The sequence below is a fragment of the Rattus norvegicus genome, chromosome 4 (assembly GCF_036323735.1).
Source record: "Rattus norvegicus strain BN/NHsdMcwi chromosome 4, GRCr8, whole genome shotgun sequence".
Lineage (NCBI taxonomy): Eukaryota > Metazoa > Chordata > Mammalia > Rodentia > Muridae > Rattus > Rattus norvegicus.
The window spans coordinates 155,693,772-155,718,312 of NC_086022.1; the positions used below are offsets into that span (position 1 = coordinate 155,693,772).

A 24,541-nucleotide genomic window follows, 5' to 3' on the forward strand; every position below is an offset into this window, starting at 1 on the left:
GAAAGAAGCCCAAGTCTCTGGACCTCAATTCCTTCCTCCATAGCCTGCCATACGAAAATGGAATAATGCCATTTGTAAAAGTGCAAAATGCAGAGGGTTCCATCCCCAGCACCACATAAACAGCACATAGATGTACGGTGGCACATGCCTATAGTCCCAGCAGTTAGGAGTTGAGCTGGGAGCTGAGGACAGGAAATTGAAGGTCATAATAGGCCAATGGGCACATTCTAGGCCAGCCTACACTGTATCAACCCCAAAACTGAAAAGAACCTCCATTAGCCCCACCTAACTTAGCACTTGGGTGTGGGGGAGTAGGCAGATATGCATGCAAACAATCCATCTGAACGGCCTTACTCTCTGAAGGCAGGATAGTTAAAACCCCAAAGAAGCTCAGGCCACAGGTTGTGGGGTATGGCTCAGCGGTGCAGCCCCTGCTTACCCTGTGAGGCTCTGGGACCCACCCTAGCGCACGTACACACACAGAGCTGTCCAGCCTCCAGGGCCGGTGTACTTGACACCTGGGTGTGTATCCACTTGGTCACAGCCGCAGGAGAGCCTAGTGAGAGAGCCTCTGAGCGGTTACTATATGGGGGGCTTTGGGGCAGTTCCTCTCTGGGTTCCTCAGTGGATCTTCTTTGTTGCCCAGGCTGGCCCAAACAATCCTTCCACCACAGCTAGGACTACCGATGTGTGCTACTGTGCCCACTAGAATTTACTCTCAAATCACAAACTCAGTGCCTTACAGAAGGAACAACAACCAAATCCACATAAACCTTTTGTTTTAATAAATAATATTTGTGGCTTAGATTTTGAATCACATTTACAGATAAGGAAGACTAGACCTAAATAGTAACAGTGCAGCTAGTGTTCCTGGAGGAATGTACGCCCCACATGCACCTTACGCCCAAAGAGCAGGGGACAGCATGCACGACTCACTCTAGACGAGAGCAGGAACAGGGAAAGAATGGGTCTTTGAGGGCTGCACACAACTGACCCCACCCATCCCACTGTAAACCAGTGCACAGCTGTGGCGTCAGATGGGCTGGGTTCTTGCCCACACCAGTGGCCCTTCTGTTGACACTGAGCCAAGGGCAGTAGCTGTAGAGGGTGTCCACTGATTACCAGTATTAGAACAGAAAGAGGAAGCCACACAGTTAATCTGTTTCTCCAAGAGTACAGCCGTGGGTGAACTGCACCTCCTTAGGCTCAGTCCAGAAACTTCCTATTGGCATTTGCACCAAACAAGGCTCCGCGGACTTCTGGCATCATCTGTAAAGAAGTCAGCAAGGACTCAGTCAGTGAACTTGCAGACAATCTTACCCACCATGTGGGGCAGGGGCATTGAGCTAAGCATTTCAGACCTGTCCATCTGAGCACTGCGACAGACACTTCAGCCGTCAGACTGTGGGCTTACTGCTTACAAAAGGGACAGGGAAAAAGAAAGACCTTGTCATTACTGTACATAGCCTGTGACACCCAGAGTGAGTGACTGCAAAGGGCACTTAGAGTCTGTTGACGCCCTGACAGATAGTTACTTTGCCTCAAAGGATAGGTGTGACCCCTAAGATTAACCACACTGGCTTTAGTTAGGTTGCAGGCAGTCCAAACATCTGGTGGTGAGACAGAAGCCAGCATTGCTCAGGAACTTGTGAGGGTAGTTCCCACTTTGGCAGAAAGGACACCGCCCTGCGGTTGTATCAAAGCCCCTGCAAGCCTCCAGGCTCCCGCAGTATCACAAATACCTGTTACACATTTCAAAGCCCACACTAACATTTTAGCCTTTCTCCTCCCCAGGGTCCCCTCCTCCCAGATACCCATTTGTTCTCCTTATGATGACAGGGTGTTCCCCTCTGCCCCCACTTCTCTCACAGATCTCTTCTGTCCTCTCACTCTAGCCCTGGTCACGTCCAGTCTACTTCTTTCTCCCTCTGCTCTGGACTCCTTGGATGCCTCTGGCTGTTCTTATTTCTTCAATAAAAGCCTTAACCATATCATGTAGGGGTCATGTCAGCAGTTTCTTTACTGTGCCCCCACAAATTCAGTGCTGGTCAAGAACTGAAAGGAATATGTGCCTGCCTGCCTCCCTCTCCCTCCCTCCCTTGCTTTCTCTCTCACTCTGAGAGAGGGAGATGTGGGTGGGTATGGCTAGAGATGGAACAGGGTTTTACTGTGTAGCCCAGGCTGATCTGTAACTGGCTATCCTCCTGCCTCCTAAATGTTGGGATTATATAGGTGTGTACTATATCTGGCCTGAAGTTGTTTCCTCTCCTGAGGAGACAGAGGGGGGGTGGAAGGAACGGGAGGGAGACATCATGCCCATATGCTGTAGAGGCCAGAGGACAACCTCAAATGTCATTCCTTTGGAGCCAGCCACCTTTTATTGGCCTAGGGTTTGCATGACTCAGCCAGGCTAGATGGCCAAGGAGCCCCAAGAATCTCCTGCATCTGCTTCCCCACAGCTGGAACTATAAACATGTCATCATGCCTGAATTTATGTGGTTTTTCTTTCCTTTTTTATAGTTTTTTTTTAATTAACTTTACATCCTGATCACAGCCCCCCTCCTCCCAATTCCACCCTTACAGATCCTTTCCCCAATAGCCCTCTCCCCTTTTCCTTAGAGAACAGGAATCCCACCTGAATACACCCCATCCTGGAATATCTAATCCCATTAGGACTAGGCACATCCTCTCCCACTGAGGCCTAACCAGGTGGTCCAGATAGGGGAGGGGATCCAATGGCAGGAAACAGAGACCAAGATGGTCCCTGTCCGCTTGTTAGGGGACTCAGGTGAAAAACAAGCCACATATCTGTCCAGCTCCTGCCTGCTCCCTGGTGGGGCCCACACTCTGTGAGCTCCCACGGTCTCAGGTTAGTTGACTCTGTGGGCCTTCTTGTGCCCTTGACCTCTCCAGCTTGCTCACTCCCAGAGTCCCCGAGCTCTGCCTGGTGTGCAGCTGGGGTCTCTATCTGCTGATGCTGATGAAGCCTCTCAGGAGACCGCAGGTCCTCAGGCTTACAAGGCATGCACTTTACTCATGGAGCTATTTATCTGCCCGACCTGGGCTTGAAGCTTTCCTTTCCACCAACGACCCATCGGTAGGACTGGCTACCACAGAAGGCCGACTAGGTCACCTGAAGATGACGCAGGTAAGTGCCCAGGCTACAAGACAAGCACTTTCATTGCAGCATAGTGCACCTTCTGCGAGACAAGGGCCTCAGTAATCCTACCTCAGCCTCCCAAGAAGCTACCACATCTGGCTAACCTACTCTTTATCTGCATGTTTACTTTTTCTACACAGGGTTTCCCTGTGTAGCCCTGGCTGTCCTGAAACTCACTCTGTAGACCAGGCTGGCCTCGAACTCACAGAGATCTGCCTGCCTCTAGGCACCCGGTACCACCACACCAGGTCAAAACTATACTTCTAAGTCAGGGATTAAGAGAGTTAATAGTAAGCCATTGACCACCACGCCTGGAAGATGGCAGCATTTTAGGCTTGTTTCCTGGAGTTCAGTGTGCAAATGTGGAAACTTCCATTCAGGGCCTGTGTTCTCTGGAGCAGGAACCAGAGTCCGCACTCACCTGCTGGGCTATTAGGTCCAGTCGGCTTTCCAGAGTGTTGGAAACCTTTATCTTGCGGTCCCCATTATAGATTTCAACTCCACCAGCTCTACAGAGAAAAGTAACAGGCTTGAGAAGGTGTGCATGATACTTACCCGATTCCCCCAGCACAAGACAGCCTAGGCATGTAGAGTGTACAACAGGACAACACTAATTCCGCAGCCTCGGTGAGAACTCACGGTGCTCTCACACATGATACAAGAGATTGATGAGCATGGCCATGGGGTTACAGCACGCTGCTCGACTCTGGCCAGCCCTCTCCAGAAGGTGGAAACCGGTTTCAATTCTGAGCTATGAGTCAACAGGCAGCCTACTGGAGACGTGGCACCTGCATGCTGCTGACAAAGGAAGGACAGTGACAACATCCTTGACTGCCTCCTGGCTGCCTCTGGCCACCCTCACATGTCACCACACTCCTCACAGCCTCTCAGCACTCAAGAGGCCTACATAGGTCAACTATATTTCAAGGAACCACAGGGAACAAGATTCACCTATAAAAAAAGTTCTGTCAATTACCTAGATAGATGGACTGTCAGACAAGGGCTATTAGAGACAACACCTCACTAGGTAGCCCAGGCTAGGCTGGGACTTAGCATCTAAAACCCTCCTGCCTCTGTGGAGATTGCGGGCAAGTGCCATTATGCACAGGCTGGGAGAGGTTTTGTACTTTTTTGCCACAGCTGCACCCATCTTCCCTTCTGTGTCGACCTCTTTCTCTCCAGTCTCCACAGCACTAAGATGGCGCTTCCTCTGCGGTGTTGGTGGGGAATGAATGTGAGGACAGTAAGGGAGAGAAGTAAAACCGCCCTCAGCAAGCATGAATGTCAGCCTAGGCTTTCTCCTCTTCCCCTCTGCCTGTGTTGTGAGACAGGGTCTCCCTTATGGTTCAAGCTGGCCTCACACACGGTCACTGACCAGAGCCGACAGGCTGAGCAGCTCTATCTACCCTGCCTCGGCCTCCTGAGCAAGCCCACCATGCCTGACGAGCCTGCGGCTTCTTCCCAGAAACCCCCGAGTCTTATGTACAGCGAGATGTCGTGGATGAGGAAATGCACTCTGAGAACCTGGAAAAGGAGTATCAGCCACAATAAACAAATACCACTTAGCCCAAAGGAGTAAGTCTGCAATCACCTAACTGTAATACTAAAACTCAAGGGGCTCTGAAAACAGTATTTAATCCATGCATCCTGCAAACAAATGCCTGTCTCCTGTCATCTGGCAGAAACTAGATCTTGACTATTTATCTTATATGGTGTCAAAATTTACAATTTTCTTTTTCTTTTCTCAAACAAGGTGTAGTTCTGTTGCCCAGGTTGGCAGTCTCATAGCTGGCAGGATGCGCACCTCCATGTGGCTGGCCATGAACTCCTGACAATCTTTTGCTACAGCATCCCGAGGACTGAGATTACGGGCAAGTGCCACCATGCCCAACTTCCCTGTGTTTCTTCAGAAATATTAGTATACCTGGCTATGGCAGTGGCGTCTCCGACTTGGAGACACTACTCAATGGGAAGCATAGACCCTTTCTCTCTCTTTGGTATGGGGCATGGGACCCAGGGTCTCACACCTGCTTGCACACCCTCAACTAACGAGCTGCACCCCAGCCCGTTCCATTGCTATTCCGCTCTCTGAAATTCAGGGCATGTCTGACAACAAGGCCCCAGGGATAATCAGCCCCTGTACCTGATGTCTGCACTGCCTGCTCAGTTTCCACTGAGTGCTGCCTAGACATGATCTCATTGGAATTGCTCCCATTTAATGAAGTCAGCTGGGCATGGTGAGCCAAGCCTGTGACCCCAGCCTCCTGATTTCCGACTGCTGTGAACAAACCGGCCCTGTCTCATCCCCTGACCACCAGAAAAACAAAAACAAAAAACCCAAACTGAAGTCAAGGCCTAGTGAGACAAAGTAAGTGTTGCAACACCGCCCAGACAGCCCATGGCAGAGTAAAGCAAACCCACATCTGACTCATGATTCAGGACATCCTGGGTTCTACCTGGTGTCGTAGCAAGAAATGAAACAAAACTCCAAGCCCCCAAATCTAATTTTGATGGCCAATGTTCTCAACCATTTCACATTCCCAAGCCTCATGTTCTTTTACTTTAGTTCAGAATTTCCCAAGGTCCTGCTCTTATGTTAGGCAGTGGTAGCAATGTGACGTCAGACAGACAGACGGCTCTGGGCAGCGAGCGAGCTCCTAGGATTACGTTCCACACTCCCGTGCAGAAAGTGCTGCCGCCCTGACTCAGAACCAGCTTGAAGTAATGAGGGAGAACTGGAACCCTGACAGAAACAGACCCAAGTACCTGAAGAATACAACCTCTTGCAGCCAAGACCTCACCCAAGAAAACTGACTCAGTCAGGGCTGAGGATTAAACCCAGGTACTGGCTTTCCTGTTGTACCGGCTGGTTTTGTGCCTAGAGCTAGCAGAGAGGAAGGAGCTTCAGTTGAAGAAACGCCTCCATGAGATCCAGCTGTAAGGCATTTTCTCAACAGGATTGATGGGGGAGGGCCCAACCGTGATGGCTAGTGCCATCCGTGAGGGGGTGGGCTTGGGTTCTATAAGAAAGCTAGCTGAGTATGTCATAAGAAGCAAGCCAGTAAGCAGCACCCTCCTTGGCCTCTGCATCAGCTCCTGCCTCCAGGTCCTGCCCTGCTTAAGTTCCTGTTCTGACTTCCTTCAGAGATGGGATGTGATTGGCCAGGTGTAAGCCAAACCGTTTCCTCCCGTTTTCGGTCATGGTGCTGCAGCGATAGAAACCAACTGCTCCCCACAACCCCAGTAACAATAGATAAAACGCTTTCTGAGAGGCTTAGCACCAAGGTCAGTCCAATAACCAGAAGCAGCTTTAACAGAGATCCGTACATGTCCTCAGGCAGGTAGGCCTCCTGGTCAATCTGGACGTCAACATCTTTTTTGGTGGCAATTTTATACATAGGTATTGCTTTCTGTACTGCAGCCTGGGGAAAACAAACAGAAAACAATGAAAGATTTTCAAGTAAAAGCAAGTTTTGTTGCTGAGGTCCTAACGATGCCATTCCTGAGGAAGAGGGGGAAAAAAAAATGGGAGTCTGCACACAGGTGGGAGGAAGAGACATAGGTCTTCTGTAAAGATTATTCAATGGGCCTGGCAACTGGACATACCAGGGACTCCAGGGACAGTGCCAACCAGCTCAGGTGTGAGGTGTGGGCGGCAGTGTGGTCAGCGGTATGGTGGGGATGGAGCTTTGGCAGCTTCCGAGGCTTCCTAAGAGGCTTCACGGCCCTTGAGACAGCAACAATGAAGAATTCACTTGGCTGGAGAGCTGGTTAGGTTAAGAACAAAGGCTCTTCCAGAGGGCTAGGGCATGATTCCTAGAACCCCACAAGGCAGATCACAGCCATTTGAGTCCAGGTCCAGAGAACCCACCACCCTGTTCAGGCCTGGGAGGACACCAGGCACACAGATGCTACATGCAGGCAGAAGACCCACACACAAAAACAATTTAACTGAAGCACTGCCGAGTCTGAGGACACGAGAGTCTTCTGTGCACTGAGGGCAGGTATGGAGAACAGCACGACCGCTCAGAAAACTGTACAGCCCTTCCTTCCTCAAGAGCTTCCTCAGGCATTTGGCTCACAGCAGCCACTTCAGAGACCTGCCACATACTACTTCTCAACTGTGGCTGCTTCACTGGAGTGGCAATAAAAGCAAACTTCCAGCTTCAAGAATCTTAAATAAAAGGGTGAAGGCCAGGTACTATGACTCACCTGGGAGTCAGGTGAGTTTGAGGCCAGCCTGGTCTATATAGGAAGCCCCAGACAGACAGACACCAAAAGACAGAAGGTGCTTCTACCGAGAATAAACAAGCAAAGCATGGGCCACTTTAAAAACTTTTGTTTTTACCATCTTCATTTGTGAATACACAAAGGTCAGAGGAGAACTTATAGGGAGGAATACCTCTATCTTTCCACAGCTTTACCTGTGGAGCCATTTTGCCTGTGCCCAGTTGGTTTTTTTTTAATCTTTATTAACTTGAGTATTTCTTATTTACATTTCGATTGTTATTCCCTTTCCCGGTTTCCGGGCCAACATCCCCCAACCCCTCCCCCCCCTTCTATATGGGCTTCCCCTCCCCATCCTCCCCCCATTGTCGCCCTCCCCGCAACAGTCTAGTTCACTGGGGGTTCAGTCTTGGCAGGACCCAGGGCTTCCCCTTCCACTGGTGCTCTTACTAGGATATTCATTGCTACCTATGAGGTCAGAGTCCAGGGTCAGTCCATGGATAGTCTTTGGGTAGTGGCTTAGTCCCTGGAAGCTCTGGTTGCTTGGCATTGTTGTTCATATGGGGTCTTGAGCCCCTTCAAGCTCTTCCAATCCTTTCTCTGATTCCTTCAATGGGGGTCCCTTTCTCAGTTCAGTGGATTATTGCTAGCATTCGCCTACGTATTTGCTGTATTTTTTTTTTTAAGATTTATTCATTTATTATATATAAGTACACTGTAGCTGTCTTCAGACACACCAGAAGAGGGCATTGGATCTCTCTTTTTTTTTTTTGGTTCTTTTTTTCAGAGCTGGGGACCGAACCCAGGGCCTTGCGCTTCCTAGGCAAGCGCTCTACCACTGAGCTAAATCCCCAAACCTGCATCGGATCTCTTTACAGATGGTTGCGAGCCACCATGTGGTTGCTGGGAATTGAACTCAGGACCTCTGGAAGAGCAGTCGGGGCTCTTAACCGCTGAGCCATCTCTCCAGCCCCCCAGTCTGTCTTATATACTGGATACTACTACATATCATTGTCTTGGCTAGTTTTATGTCAACTTGACACATGCTAAAGTTCCTTGGCAAGAGGACTATCAACGGGGAAAATGTCCCCGTAAGACTGTCCTGCAGGTAAGAATGTCTGCAAGGCATTTTCTTAATTAGTGGTTGATGTGGGAGGGTTCAGCCTATCGTGGGTGCTACCACCCATGGCTGGTGGTCTGAGCTCTACAAGAAAACAGGTGAAAGTTGGGTGTCGTAACGCATGCGCTTAATTCCAGCTAGATTCAGAGGTAAGAGGATCCCTCTGAATTCAAGGCCAGTCTACTCTACATAGCAAGCTCCGGGTCAACCAGGAACTTGAGACCCTGTTTCAAGGGTGAGCAAGCCAGTCAGTAAGCATCACTCTCCCCAGCCTCTGCCTTAGTTCCTGCCTCGAGGTCCTGCCCTGACTTCCCTAAGTGATATCATTCTACCAACTGTAACACTTTGACCCCTTTTTTTCAACAGCAATGACAACTACTGCTAATAATAATAGTAACAAAGGTTTTTACCTTCACCAAAGGGAAATCTTGTTTTCTGCAGCGCACAATCATTCGAGGTTCCAACAGCTGGTACAAGCCCTGTAAAAAGAAAGCAGCAGAGTCTGTAGAGGAAAATACAGCACAGCAGTGTCCTGCAGTTCTTTCCGGTGTCACCGGGAAGCTGCAAAGACCACAGGCAGCACGAGAACACAGATTACACGGCCTGGTATTAACATCGACACAGACTGGAACCATGGACTTTGAATGGCCAATGAAATTCCCATGGAGTCCTGTTAGCCGGACTGAGGACAAGCACTCTGGATTAACATGAGTAAGAGAAAGAGACCATAACCCAGGAGCAAACAACTGCTTGACTTTTCTGTTTGTGCAGTGCTAGGGATTGGACCTGCGGGTCTCTCACATGTTAAACGAGCATTGTGCCTTTACCACCAAACTATGTCCTCAGCACTAACCGTGAGGTTAAAGCCAAGTGTTTCAAAGGTCGAATCAATGCGGGAGAGTAAAACTGCAGGCCGGCAGATTTAACCAGAAAGGTAGGAAGAACCCTATAATCAGAGGGAATAATAGTAACACCCTTGGGGTTGGGGATTTAGCTCAGTGGTAGAGCGCTTGCCTAGGAAGCGCAAGGCCCTGGGTTCGGTCCCCAGCTCCGAAAAAAAGAACCAAAAAAAAGGTAACACCCTCAAGTCTTAGACAGATGAGATGTCGCCATCTTATGCAACACACCAGACACAGGAAAGAGGAAGAAAGCAGTTAGGGGGAACGGAGCCGCTCTCTGGCAGACGTTTTTAAAGGCCTTAGAACCGCAGCTGTGTGTGCAGCCTGGGCATAGAAGCGTACCTGGAGGACCAGCCCGTCCAGCAGCACCTGGTACCTGGTCGTATCTTTTACCACCTTGCTGAGTCTCTGTTTTGCCTCATTCAGCAGATCCTGCAAAGAGTGGAAAGAAGACGTGTTATGGCCACGTACATCCCTGTTACATCCGAGCTACATCTACCTTACAGCCGCCATCCAGCTCGTGTGCTCACCTCACACCACACTCCTGGGTTTTCACTAAACACACAGATAGCGTATGTGACTGTGCCACAGACACTGCTAAATGCTGGTGGGAAACACCATTCCTGTTCTTAAAGAGTTCATGCTAGATCTGCTTGGCCCCAAAACCTGGAAAGATCTACAAGCCTGCGATTCCAATCCAGACGGGGAAGAAGGGCTGTTGAGTGTTGAAGCCAGCATGGTGGTTTATGCTTGCATGCTGGGTCAGTGGAACGACCGAGTCCAGGGCCTCACTCAACTACACAAGAGTTCCAGATTTTAAGGCTACTGGCACCTTGTCTCTAAAACAGCCAGGCGCATACACACCTTTAATCCCAGCACTCAGGAGGCACAGGCAGGTGGAGCTCAGTGAGTTCCGGGCCAGCCTGGTCTACAGAGCAAGTTCCGTGATAGCCAGGGCCACACAGAGAAACACTGTCTTAAAAAAAAACAAAACAAGCCAAGCAACCATGACCAATGAAACCAGCAACCATCTGGGTCAGTTGGTAATGTCTGCTTAGCATGCAAGAAGCCCTGGGCTTGGACACCACCCCCTGCACCCCAAACTACATTCCACAGAAGCCCAGCCCTTAGTGGGGGCAGGAAGCTCAGAAGTTTAAGGTCATCCTTGGCTACACAAGAACATCTAAGCCAGGCCAAGCTACACGCTGGTACTTGGCATAGAGTGGGTTTCATGCCCTGAACAGTAATTATGTAGACAATTCAACTATGAAACACTCTTATAAAGAGCCGGAGTGGTACACCTGTTTCAGTCCCAACAAAACAAACAACTACAAACGCCAAAAACAAACCAAGCAATCTTTTTTTTTTTCTTTTTTCTTTTTTTCGGAGCTGGGGACCGAACCCAGGGCCTTGCGCTCACTAGGCAAGCGCTCTACCACTGAGCTAAATCCCCAACCCCCAAACCAAGCAATCTTATTGAGTACAGCTGGGTTTGGGGATCCAGCTCAGGAGTGAAGTACAGCTAACATGCACAAGCCCTGGGTCCTGTCACTGGCTGTAAAAGGACAAGCTATCAAGTGAATCGCAGTATAAATGTATGTAGGTCAGCGAGGGACAACCAAGCTGGACCACTGTCTCCCAGCTTCCCCTCTGAAGCAGCTCTCTAGACAAGCCCAGGGAAGATGGGGATGCTTCTCTCCTAGGTGACCAGTGGTCCTGCACAATTTGGTTGCTCAAAACAGTTCTACATCTAATTCCCTTCTTGTTTTTGACAGTCTCACTATGTACCCATGGCTGACCTGGAACTCACAGTGTAGCCCAGGGTGACTTCAAACTTTCAATGCATCCCCTGTCCCCCACCTGAATGTTGGGGATGCAGGCGTGCACCACCATGCCCAGTATCATGTGGTGCTGGGGAGCCAGTCACACCAGTGCCAGAGCTTCCCAGACATGAGGCATGCTCACTGTTCCAGTTTCAAACATTCTGCCACAAAGGAAGACGGTCTCCACGCCTCACCAGCCCCAGTGAGTATTTTGCTGTAGAATAAAATAACTAAAATAAAGTTCTTTACAAAGAATTGTACAGTTTTCTGGATCAATCTGACCTCAAACTATCAGGAGAAGCACACACATACAGCTGGGTGGTGGTGGTGCACGCTGTTAATCCCAGCACTCAGGTGGCAGAGGCAGGCAGAGCTCTGTGAGTTTGAGGCCAGCCTGGTCTACAGAGTGAGTTCTAGGACAGCCAGGGCGCACACATGCATGCACACATGCATGCACACGCACACGCACACACACTTCGAGAGGACTGGAGAGAGGGCCTGGTGGTTAAGGGCACTGATTACCCTTGCAGAGGTCTGATTTCCATCACCTACAGCACTGGCTTCCAACTGTAGCTTCAATTCTAGGGAGTCTGACTCCCTTTCTGGGCTCCAAAGGTACGAGGTGTGCACATGATACATAGACATACATACAAAGAATCCACACATTTAAGAAGAAATTCATGGGGTTGGGGATTTAGCTCAGTGGTAGAGCGCTTGCCTAGCAAGCGCAAGGTCCTGGGTTCGGTCCCCAGCTCCAAAAAAAATAAAAGGGAAAAAAAAAAAAAAAAAAAGAAATTCATGAGGACAAGGCGTGAGAACATTTTTTTCCTTTGAGACAGGATCTTAGCCCTGAGGCCTAGGCTGGCCTCAAACTATAACCCTGACTGACCTAAACCAAGCGATCTTCCTGCCTCCCCCTTCTCGGTGCTGATGTCACAGGTGTGCCCCTGGGCTGGCGGGCTGTGGAACTCTGGTGTTTCCATTTGGAAGAAGCCTGTGCGTCCACAGCAAGTAGCGACACAGTTAGCATCCTTTCAGACTCTAACCCTAAGTCGAGACCTCACTGCTGAGGCAAGGGCTCACGTTCTGTAGGCTTTCTTCCCAGACAAGCCACAATGCTTTCTGAAGGACAGTTTTCTTATTTTTTTTTTAATTTATTCATTTATTATATATAAGTCCACTGTAACTGTCTTCAGATACACACTAGGTACAGACAAGGGCATCGGATCTCTTTACAGATGGTTGTGAGCCACCATGTGGTTGCTGGGAATTGAACTCAGGACCTCTGGAAGAGCAGACGATGCTCTTAACCACTGAGCCATCTCTCCAGCCCGACAGTTTTCTTATTAAACGGAGTCTACACTCTCTCATACTACATATGCTGTTTGTGATACTGCCCACTAAATAAAACAACAAAAAGCTTTTTTTTCTTTTTGAGACAGGGTTTTGTTGTACAGTCCTGGCTGTCCTGGAACTTGGAAATCCTCCTGCTTCTGCCTCCTGAATGCTGGGATTAAAGGTGTGCTCCACCACCGCACAAATTAAAGCTAATTTCTTTAAATTGAAAGCAGGCCTGGCTCTTGGTTTCACACTCGGGGCCCTGTATTCAGCTCCTCCTTCATGTACTCTATGGGTTGCTTCTTGCTGTTGTATGATCTAATCCATGCCATTAGCTTAGAGTTCACACAATGCAAGGCCAGACTGCTATCACACCTGTGTCTATTGTTAATATCTAGTACATAGAATGCTCAACAAATGTTTTTCTCTCTAGAAATGCTCCTGACCCTGAGCACGGTGACGTATGACCCTATGGTGACATATGACCCTGAGCATGGTGATGTATGACCCTATGGTGACATATGACCCTGAGCATGGTGACGTATGACCCTATGGTGACATATGACCCTGAGCATGGTGACGTTATGACCCTATGGTGAGCACGCTTATATCCCTACCCTGGGCTCAGACCCCAAGGTTTAGGCCAGCTGCATAGTGAGACACTTTCACAAATGCAAACAAACAAATAAAACTGTTACCTAGTGATTCTCTGTAGTGGGCAAGAGAATAAGCATTTTATAGTTTCACAGCTACTAGGAGCTACTCACAGTGATGAGGTCATCTCTTGCTCTGAGGACTTTGAGTCTTGCTTGATTCATCAAGTTGGACATTTGACTGCAAAAGGGATGGGAGAATATATATCAGTACAACATTAAAAACAATGACTGCAGACAAACACAACTTCCCAGTCGGAGCAAAGGGCCCTTGAGAGACAACAGATAACCTTCAGGTGCCCTCAGTTGTCTGTTCTTGCTTTTTGAGACGAGGTCTCACGGTGTAGCTCTGGCTGGCCTGGAACTCCAAGAGCTGCCTCTGCTGAGCTGCAGGAGCGTACCACATTGCCCAGCTCTCTTTCATTGTCTCCTTGTTTGCTTGAGATAAGGTGGGGCTGTGGATCCTGTTTGTTCTTGTCACTTGTGAACTTTGTGACCCTGCTGTCTCAGACACTAGCTACCACCCCGGCTAAGGTTTCTGCTCCCCTGTTCTCTCTTGTCTCCAGCATTTTGAACTTTCCTTTGGATGAAGAGCAGATCTCAGGGAATGGAGTCTGGGGTCCAGCACAGGGTAAGCAAGTGCTGTCCTACTGAGCTCCTCCCTGTGGCCTTGTCTCATTGACTTACAGCTTAATGGCTGAGGATAGCTCAGCTGGTTGGCGGAGCAGATAGGCGACCCCAGGCCCTGGTTCTAGTCCTTAGCACTGCATAAGTCACCTATGGTGGGACAGGCCTATAACCCGGTTGGGAGGTGGAAGCAGGAGGATCAGCAAGTTCAGGCCAGTCTGGGCTACAGCACACGAGCTTCTTTAGTTCACTACCATCTACTTACATTTTCTTCTGCTGCTCGATCTGCTTTTCCTTCTTCTCATAGTATTCCATAATCTTCAATCTCTGGGTTTGCACAAGACGACCTTTCTCAATGTTGAACTCTTCTTCTGCCTATGAAGAATTAGCATATGTTAATTTATTACACTGGACTTGGCTGATCCTTTTATTTGGAGCTCCCAGGAACCAGGAATACTTCATACATTCACTTAGTCCCTATGTGAAACAGAAAAATCTATTGTAACACTTACCCTCAAAGACTACTTGGTGGTTTTTTTGTTTGTTTTGTTCTTGTTTTCTCAAGACACGGTTTCTCTGTGTAGCCCTAGCTGTCCTGGAACCACTATGTAGACCAGGCTGGCTTCAAACTCACAGAGATCCACCTGCCTCTGCCTCCCAAGTACTAGGATTAAAGTCTGTTGTCTCTTTAAATGTGTGTGCCACGTGTATCCATGTGCTTATGGAACCCAGAAGAGTACATTAGATCCCCTGGGGCTAACGTTACAGGTGGCCCTGAGCCACTGACGTATAGGTGCTGGGAACCAAACTCTGATCCTATGTAACAGCAGCAAAGTTCTAAACCAATGAGCTGTCTCTCAACCCGGGCAGTCTTTTTTTTTTTTTTTTCTGGAGCTGGGGACCGAACCCAGGGCCTTGTGCTTGCTAGGCAAGCGCTCTACCACTGAGCTAAATCCCCAACCCCGGGCAGTCTTTTTAGTTAGAGTTTATATGTCATTACTTAGGAGTATTAGGAGTACTTTCTTCTCTGGTCATCCTCCTGTGGGCAATCCTCCTGGCTCTACATTCAAGTGCTGTGATCATCAATTTGTCTGTCTGAGACTGATGCCGACAGAACCCAGGCTGGAATTCTCCTGCTTCTACTTCCTGAATGCTGGGATTTCAGGAAGGTGCCACCACAGATCCCTGTAAATGCTCTTGGTAGAGAATCAAATGGTGATGGTTTTCAAGCAGTAAGACTCTATAACTGGGGTCTGTTAAGATGGCTCAGCGGTTAAGAGCACTGTCTGCTCTTCCAGAGGTCCTGAGTTCAATTTCCAGCAACCACATGGTGGCTCACAATGATCTGTAAAGAAATCCGATGACCTCTTCTGGTGTGTGAAGACAGCTACAGTGTACTCATATAAAATAAAAACAAAACAAAAAATCTTTAAAAACTTTTTAAAAATTAAAAAAAGAAAAAAGTCCATAAAGTCAAAAGAAAAAGAAAGAGAGAGAGAGAGAGAGAGAGAGACAAACAAAAAGAAAAGACTTGGGGTTGGGGATTTAGCTCAGTGGTAGAGCGCTTGCCTAGCAAGTGCAAGGCCCTGGGTTTGGTCCCCAGCTCTGAAAAAAAGAAAAGAAAAGAAAAAAAAAAAAAAAGACTATAACTTAGTGTGGTAGCACATGCCTTTAATCCCAAACTCAGGGGCAGAGGCAGGCAGGTTTCTGAGTGTGGGGCCAGCCTGGTTTACATAGTGAGACCCTGTCTCAAAAATGATGACACAAAACAAAATATTGGCAAGAAGAACAAAAACAAACTTGTAGACTGGGATAGGTGAGATGGCAGCAGGTAAAGGTGCCTGCTGCAAACCTGACAGCCTACGTAAAGGAAAGAACTACCACAAGCTGTCCTGACTCCCACACAGACACTACAGCACACGAGCAGGGCACACACGTGCAGGGCACACATGTGCACAGAACCAGCTCAGTGCTTCACTCAGCCAGGTTCAGGGAAGCTTCCTCCTGCAGGAGAGGGAGTAAGTACAGAGACCCACAGCTGGACAATGTGCAGAGGGAGACCTTGGATCACTCAGTCCTCAATGGGATGTCTTCATCAAAGCCTTCCCCTCCAGGCTCAGGAAACCCTGTGGAAGAGGTGGGGGGAGCCAGAGGGATGGAGGACACCAAGGAAACAAGGCCTTCCAGATATAACAGGACTGCCACACATGTGAGCTCAGAGACTGTGGCAGCCTGCAGAGGGCTCAGCCAGCAGAAGGGAACACTAGCTCCCATCCCTATGCCAGAGCGATCCCCAACTGACAACCGCTCACAAAGGAAAACAATTCGTTCTCTCCACTCGAGTCTGTGGTGGTCTGGATGAAAATGACCCCCACAATCATAGGGAGCAGCATTGTTGGAGGAAGTGTGTCACTGGGGGGTGGGGTGAGCCTGAAGTTTAGAAGTTCAGGCCAGGCCTAGTGGCTCACTGTCTCTTCTTGCTGCCTTCAGATTCACATGTAGAACTCTCAGCACCTCCAGCACCATGTCTGTTTGCATGCTGCCATGCTTCCTGCCTTGATGATAATGGACTAGACCTCTGAACTGTAAGCAGCCCCAGTTAAATGTCTTCCTTTATAAAGGCTGGCATGGTCATGGTGCCCCTTCACACAATGTTCCACTGGGTTACTCAAACCACACTCAAGGGAGGCCTCATGCCTGGCCGAGATGGCCAACACAAACTGAATGGTACCTTTGGAGATGTTGTCCCATGATATTAAGGGCATGTTTTTTAGCCTTATGTGTCCTTTGCATAGCTATTATCATTTCTTAATGTGTTTCGTGGGTTTTGTGTGCACACCCATGTTTCTCTGTGTGCATATATTTCTTGTGCTTTTTCTTTACTTAAAAACACAATGCACGGGAGGGGGGAGGGGGATGTTTGCCCGGAAACCGGGAAAGGGAATAACACTTGAAATGTATATAAGAAATACTCAAGGGCTGGAGAGATGGCTCAGCGGTTAAGAGCACCCGTCTGCTCTTCCAGAGGTCATGAGTTCAATTCCCAGCAACCACATGGTGGCTCACAACCATCTGTAAAGAGATCCGATGCCCTCTTCTGGTGTGTCTGAAGACAGCTACAGTGTACTTATATATATAATAAATAAATAAATCTTTAAAAAAAAAATACTCAAGTTAATTAAAAAAAAAAGTGTAAAATACTCAACAGAAAACATGATTAAATGTATGTATACAAGATTTTTAAAGATAACTATTTCTCCCAAATCAAACAAAACAAAACAAAACAAAACAAAAAAAACAAAAACAAAAACACAATGCACGAGCGTGAGTGTATATGTGCACACACTAAGTGTACAAATTGTTTTTACACTTTAGGGCATCTTATAACCTACCTAGAAACACAAGGTCACCCTATTTTTCAAATAGGAACAAGAGAATTATGACTTCAGAAATGTTACTGATTTAATTATTCAAGGCTTGGAACAGCTATTTGATCTTTCGTATTCTTTTCTTTTTTTCTCCTTTGAGACAGGGTTTCGTCTGTGTAAACCTGGCTGTCCTGGAACTTATTCTGTAGCCCAGGATGGCCTCCGACTCAGAGATCTGCCTGCCTCTGCCTCCCGAGTACTGGGATTAAACGCATGAGCCGCCACGACCTGCTTTTCATTACTTAAATCATGTGTAGGTGTGTGCTCCTGCCCATGGAGGCCGAAGTATCTGATCTCTTCATGCTCGAGTTACAGTTGTGAGCTGCCTGTTATGGGTGCAGAGTACCCACCTCAGGTCCTCTGGATGAGCAGTAAGTGCTCTCAGTGGCTGAGCCATCTCTCTAGCCCTTGAACAATCTAAAATGAATGCTAGGAAAAGATCTAGTCATTTGGTGGAGTGCCTGCACGAATGCCACTGGACCCCAGCACGGCAAGGGTTAGGTGAGATGGTTATAAGCTTTAACGCCAGTACGTGGGACATGGGCGGCAACAGGAGTCCAAGGGCAGTTCTGACTACATTGTGGAGTTAGAGGCCTGGGAGAGTGACACCCTATCTCAAAGAAAAAAAAGTGGGGGATCCAGGGATCCACATGGCAGAAGGAGAGAACGGACTCCAGAAAGTTATGCTCTAAGCTCCACACAGCCCCACCCCACAACAAAAGTGCAGTTGGAAAAAATGTAAGTGGTACTGCACTGATGGATGACTCAGCTGTTAAGGGCACTCGATTTTCTACTAGAGGACCTGGGCTCAGGTCTGGGCAACCACAGCAGAGGGCTTTCGACTTCCTCTAACTCCACTTACAGAGGACCCAACACCCACTGGCCTCCAAGGATACCTGCATGTAGAGGTGCCAATTTAAACTCATGCAGTCTCGCACACATAGGCAGAGGCAGGAGGATCCCTGTGAGGTCCAGCCTGGTCTGCATACAAAGCCAGTTCTAGGACAGCCAGGGCTACACAGAGAAACCTTGTGTTGAGAAAAACAACAACAACAACAACAACAACATCTCACCTTTGCATCGATTTCTTCTGCTTTCTCATTGGCTTCTTGTTCGATGAAAGCCATCATGTGCTTAATCTATAGAAGAAAAGACATTATGTTTAAATTCAGTAAGAGAAGACAGTGACATGTAACTTCACAGTCATTAGGTAGTCACAAGAGGATTACCACGTTCCAGGCCCGCCTGTCTCCGTGTCTGTCACTTTCCATGGCGGTCAGGATCATGTGGCCAGTGCAGACTGTAGAAGGTACAAGCTTGACTGCTCCTTCCCTCTGAAGCACCATTCAGAACAAACCAGCAGCTGGAGCCTCTTCAGATGCAGCTGTTATGGCTGCTCACTTCAGTTCCTCCTCACCCTCACTGAGGGTGTTTAAATCTGCCCCACCTTCCTCTAAACCAGTCTCCCCCTGGTTAACACTTCAGGCCCCAGCTTAAGGCCATCTCCTGAACCTCCACACTGCTGTATTCCCAGGACACTCTGTACCTTTCCTACCAAGCGTCTAAGCGTTTGGATTCTCTGTCCCCATTCACTTGTGAGCTTGTGAGTGTGCACACACCATAGGCTCAGCCACCGGAGAGGTCAGCTCTCTCCTACCTTGTGCATCCCAGGGAGTGAACTCAGACTATCGGGCTTGGTGTCAGGGGCTTTACCCAACAAGCCGGCTGTCCCAGTTGGGTTTTAGGTTTTTAGTTTTTTGTTTGTTTGTTTGTTGCTGTTAACTTGACACAGTGACACCAAAGTTAAAGTTCTCTGAAAAGAAGGGAACCACGACTGAGAAACTGTCTCCCATGAGATGGGCCTGTAGGAAAGCCTGAATGACATCTGATTAGTGGTTTCCTATGGAGGGCTCAGCCCACTGCGGGTGCTGCCTCATCTGGGCAGGTGGTCCTGGGATGCCACGCTGAATAGCATGCAGAAAAGCATGCTGAGCAAGGCACGGGGAACAAACCCCTAGACAGTTTTTCCATGGTCTCTATTTCAGCCCCCACCTCCAGTTCCTGCCCTGACTTCCTCTGAGATGAATGTGTGAGTGTAACCGAAATAAACTCCTTTCCAAGCTGCCTTTGATCATGGTGTTTATCATAGCAATAGAAATCCTAAGACAGGGGGGCTGGAGAGATGGCTCAGCGGTTAAGAGCACTGGCTGCTCTTCCAGAGGTCCTGAGTTCAATTCCCAGCAACCACATGGTGGCTCACAACCGTCTGTAATGGGATGCTCTCTTCTGAAGTGTCTGAAGAGAACTACAGTGTACTAACATATAAATAAAAATAAAAAAGAACCTAACTTTAAAAAAAAAGAAATCCTAAGACAGAAATAAATGTTATTTTTAAAAAGTATTTTAAAATCTGGGCATAGCAGTACATGCCCAGTAACCCCTGCACAGGGGACACAGAGGCAGGGGAATCTGTGAACCAGCTGACTGCAGAGTGGGTCCGTCTCAAAAGCAGACGTACTTCACTGAAGTGACCAGTGTTTATAAATGCTCCAAGATGCATGCAGCTTCCCTGGGTAAAACCAATTCAAACCTGTATTCCCTGCATCCTTAGCTGTGCTGGACCTCAGCTACAGATCTGCCTTGACCAGCCTAGCCTAGAGTGAAGGCACTCATTTAAACTCAGGCAGGAGCCTGTTTACAGTCAACCAAAGAGTCTAAGAAATGAGTCACCTTTAAGGACATTTAACTCCACCCCTAAGCCAGAAAAGAGAGAGGAAAAAAACCAAAACCAAAAAAACAGACCTTCAAACCCACTAATAAAGTTTTCTGTAGTCTGGTCCCTTAGAAAGTCTGATCTAATAAATGACCATATTCTCTGGATTAAGGGAAAAAAAAAAAAGCAAATGTTGAGTGAAGGGAAGGGGGTTTACAGCTCAGTACTTGCCCACCAAGTTAAGGACCTGAACCCAGCACCACCTGTCCCAAACCAAACAGACATTAAATTGAAAAAACAAAACAAAAAACATTTACAAATGACAGAGAAAGGGGGAATCTGGGATTTCTTAAGCACCTACTATATATGCTTGGCACTTGGCCTATATTCTCCTAAGAATATCAATAAAACACATTGTCCTTGGCCCTGAGTGTAGCTCCCTGACAGACCACTTATCCACCAAGACCTGGGTTGGAACCCTACCACCACAGGACCCTCAAACAACAATCAAAGGCCTCTGTTCTCACAGGAGAGAGTACAGGCTATAAACAAAAGATTTCTTCGTTATTTTCATTTCATATGAAAAAGAATTTTCTAGAACTTGATAAACACACTACCCTGCTCCTGCACTATAGTTCTCCTGTGGAGGCCTTGGCCTCCCACACTGTAACAAGAAGGAAGGGAACTGGGGGGGGGGGGGGCTGGCTTGTGACTGCTAAGCTAAGAGCACGTGAGGGCACTGTTCATTTCCACTGCACCAAGTTTTCCCTAGGCTAAAACCCAGGGCCATGATTCACGTCCCAAAGCCCCGTCTTCTGTGAAAATGCTGTAGAGTTTCTTAACCTTCACCACAGATGTCCCCGCTAGTCCCCTTCTCTAATTACCACAGCTCCCTTTTCCTTCTCCACCCACTCACAAGGAAGAAGAACCACCCTATTATTCTTGGCACATATCTGGTTAAAAATAAAAAGGAGAAACATTTTTACTAAAAGAGATAGAAGCATCAAAGACAAAACGCTGTTCACCGAGGAAAATTCACGAGCCAGTTAAGTGCGCTTTAGTCAGAGGATTTTCCCAGTCCTTAGAGAAAAAAAAAAAGAAAAAAGAAAAAAGAAAAAAGAAAAGACTTAGTTCTCTATGTGGACATTAAATGGAAGCTTTCAAGTTCTGAAAACTCATTCGCGGCTTGGGTGAGCGAGCAGCTGTAGTCCCAGCACCGGGAGGTTGAGGCAGAGACTAAGTGTGTTACACATCACCAGGCTAGCCAGCACTGCAAAGCAAGAGTGGACTTCAAAATACCAAGGGGAAAACACCGTAAAAGAAAGGAAAAAAGAAAGGGAGGGAGGGAGGAAAGAAAAGACAGACAAGAAAGCCCACTGGTAATGTGAGCGATAAATGCAGTCCGTCCGAGGAGACCTGTTATCAGTCAGCAGTTCAGGCGCTTTTTCCTTACCGCACACGGTCAGCACCCTGTGTCTCCCTCATCCCTCTCCCTTAGCTCCAGGCGGTGCTTTATAATGTTCCTTCATTTTGATTGGATTTAGAGGCTAAAATCAGGGTCCAAAGTCCAGCTGGCCTGAAATCATGATTCAGACTACTTCTGAAGCATGTAGGACTACACACAACTAGAATTATATTCCTACTATTTAAAAACTTCAATGCATAGCACATTTAAAATATTAAATAAATTTCCCCAAAATGATTATATGCACTTAGAAAAATAAAACCTCGTGGAGGTTATGTACAAAACAACCGGCCTCTCGGCACTCAAGAGAAATGGCATAAGAATCAAGAGGCCACCAGGCTCCCAGCACTCAGGAGGCAGAAGCAGGAGGATCTCTTTGGGCTCAAAGCCAGCCTACTCTACAAAGCCAGTTCCAAAGTTACATAGAAAAACACTGTCTTGGAAAACAAAAATCAAAGAAGGAGGGGGGGCTGGAGATATTGCTCAGTGGTTACCCTTAAGAGCTCTGGTTGCCCTTCCAGAGGGCACTTCCAAGCCGGGTTCAATTCCAAGCATCCACATGGCAGCTCACAATTGTCTGTAACTCTTGTTCCAGGGGATCCGACACCCTCACTTAGACATACAAGTAAGTCAAATCACCAATGAATGTTGGAGATAGAGAGAAAATCAAGAGGCCAAGCTCATCCTCAGTTACAAAGATTGTACACCAGCCTGGGCTGCAGGAGACCCTGACATGAACTCATTATTTAAATAATATTTTCCATAAACTTTAACTCATTCCTGTGTCTTGTAAGTGCAATCAGAAAAAACTTTCTCATTCGACAAATATTAATGTACACCTGAGGTTCAAGATGTCTCGAGATAATCCTGATTTACACAAAGAGGATCCTTAAAGCGCAGGCTGCTCTTTCCTCACAGCCTCTTTCCTATATCGTGGGATAGTCCTTCGGGTTGAAAAAAATCTGGAAAAACAACCCATTGTCAACCTCTACACAAAACTCTGCTGGATTAAGCGTGAGAGCGCCAGGAAAAGGGAGGGTTGCCGAGATGAGAGAGCTGCAGGCTCTGTGACAGGCAAGTGGAAGCTGGAGACCAGCAGTCACGTGAGATGAGGTGCGAGGCCCTGTCCCCCAGGTCTGCAAAACATTCCCGCACAAACTACGGGCGCCAGAGGGTCGGTGGTCTGAGGGGCTTCCCCGCAGAACTCAGGCCACCCTAAGACCCAGCTCTGCTTGAGCAAACGTCAACGCAGTCCTCCGGTCGGTACTGCGGCTGCGCGGCACCCAACCCGGCTCTCACCTGCTTCTGTACATCTGCATCGCTGAGCGCCATGGCGAAGACAAAGCTCGGCCAGGGGAAGCCTCGAATCTGGGTTCAAAGAGGCGGAGGAGCAAACCCGACAAGAAAACCCAGTGAGACTCAGCTTCCTTTAATTTATAAGCCCAGCTTCCGGTTCCGACCAGTTGACCAAGAGGCGGTAGCTTTCTGAACCAATAGATCAAGAACTGTGCCCGCGGAAGTTCCGCCCTGCCCCCGCCCTGCCCCAGGCTCATGCGCAGACCGACTTTTTTTTTTTTTTTTTTTAAAGCTGACTCGTGACTGCTTGTCAAGGACAAAATACTTCGTAAGAGAGCGGGAGAGCTTTAGAAATTCATTCATTCGTCCTTCTTTCTTTCTTTCCTTCCTTCCTTCCTTCCTTCCTTCCTTCCTTCCTTCTTCCCTCCTTCTTTCTTCCTTCCTTCCTTCCTTCCTTCCCTCCTTCCTTCCTTCCTTCCTTCCTTCCTTCCTTTCTTTTTTGTCTCTTTTTCGAGACAGGGTTTCTCTGTGTACCCCTGGCTGTTCTCGAATTCACTCTATAGATCAGGCTGGCCTTGAACTCACAGAGATCCACCTGCCTCTGCCTCCCGAGTGCTGAGCTTAAAGATGTGCTCCATCACCACCCTACTAGAGATTTTTGTATCAGACTTTAACCAGGATTATTTATATTTCTTCAGCGGTTGTTTTTGTAAAGCAGTTGGTTTGTTTGTTTATTTACAAACAAAACGTTTGAACTCCCGAGCTTCCTGCCTCCATCTGCTAAGTGTTAAAATTATGGACACGGGGTTGGGGATTTAGCTCAGTGGTAGAGCGCTTGTCTAGCAAGCGCAAAGCCCTGGGTTCAGTCCCCAGTTCCGAAAAAAAAAAAAGAAAAGAAAAGAAAAGAAAAAAAAGATTATGGACATGGGACTGGAGAGATGGTTCAGTGGTTAAGAGCACTGACTGCATTGGGCTGGAGGGATGGCTCAGCGGTTAAGAGCACTGACTGTTCTTCCAGAGGTCCTGAGTTCAATTCCCAGCAACCACATGGTGGCTCACAACCATCTGTAATGGGATCTGATGCCCTCTTCTGGTGTGTCTGACAACCACAGTCTACTCATATAAATAAAATAAATTTTTAAAAAATGCTAAAAAAAAAAAAAAAAAAAAAAAAAGAGCACTGACTGCAACCACATGGTGGCTCATAACCATTTGTAATGGGATCCGATGCCCTCTTCTGGTGTTTCTGAAGACAGCGACGGTGTATTCACACATATAAAATAAATAAGTAGGGGCTGGGGATTTAGCTCAGTGGTAGAGCGCTTGCCTAACAAGCACAAGGCCCTGGGTTCGGTCCCCAGCTCCGAAAAAAAGAAAAAAAAAATAAGTAAACCTTAAAAAAGATTATGGACACTCACCAGGACTGTTCAGCTACGGTAAAGACTTTACATAATCTACTCAGAGCCCAAAACAATAAATAAATAAATAAATAAATAAATAAATAAATAAATAAAAGCAGGGTGTGGGAGTGCATGCTCTTAATCACAGTCCTTAAGAGGTAGAGGCAACTGGATCTCTGCGTTAGAGGCCAGAGTCTACAGTGTAGACCAAGCCTGGTCAACAGAGTGAGTTCCAGGATAGCCAGGGCTATACAGAGAAATACTGCCTCAAATAAACACACAAAGATTTACTCAGCGCTTGAGATGTAGCGCAGTTGGCAGAATGCTTGCGTAACAGGTGCAAAAACCTTGGGTGTCAGTCTCATTACCTATGAGCTGGTGTTTGGGGAGGC

At 47.7% G+C, this 24,541-nt stretch overlaps 1 protein-coding gene across 1 annotated transcript; it reads right to left on the reverse strand.

Annotated features, from left to right (window-relative positions):
* Positions 1 to 762: 762 nt before the first annotated feature.
* Atp6v1e1 (ATPase H+ transporting V1 subunit E1) lies at positions 763 to 22,889 on the reverse strand. The gene is made up of 9 exons (NM_198745.3): positions 22,753 to 22,889; positions 18,349 to 18,414; positions 14,113 to 14,222; positions 13,335 to 13,401; positions 9,749 to 9,838; positions 8,918 to 8,986; positions 6,488 to 6,582; positions 3,582 to 3,669; positions 763 to 1,269 (listed from the first exon to the last, which is right to left on the reverse strand). Exons 1-9 carry the CDS (start codon positions 22,783 to 22,785, stop codon positions 1,207 to 1,209), a joined length of 681 nt encoding a protein of 226 aa, NP_942040.2. The 5' UTR covers positions 22,786 to 22,889; the 3' UTR covers positions 763 to 1,206.
* Between the last annotated feature and the right edge of the window lie 1,652 nt (positions 22,890 to 24,541).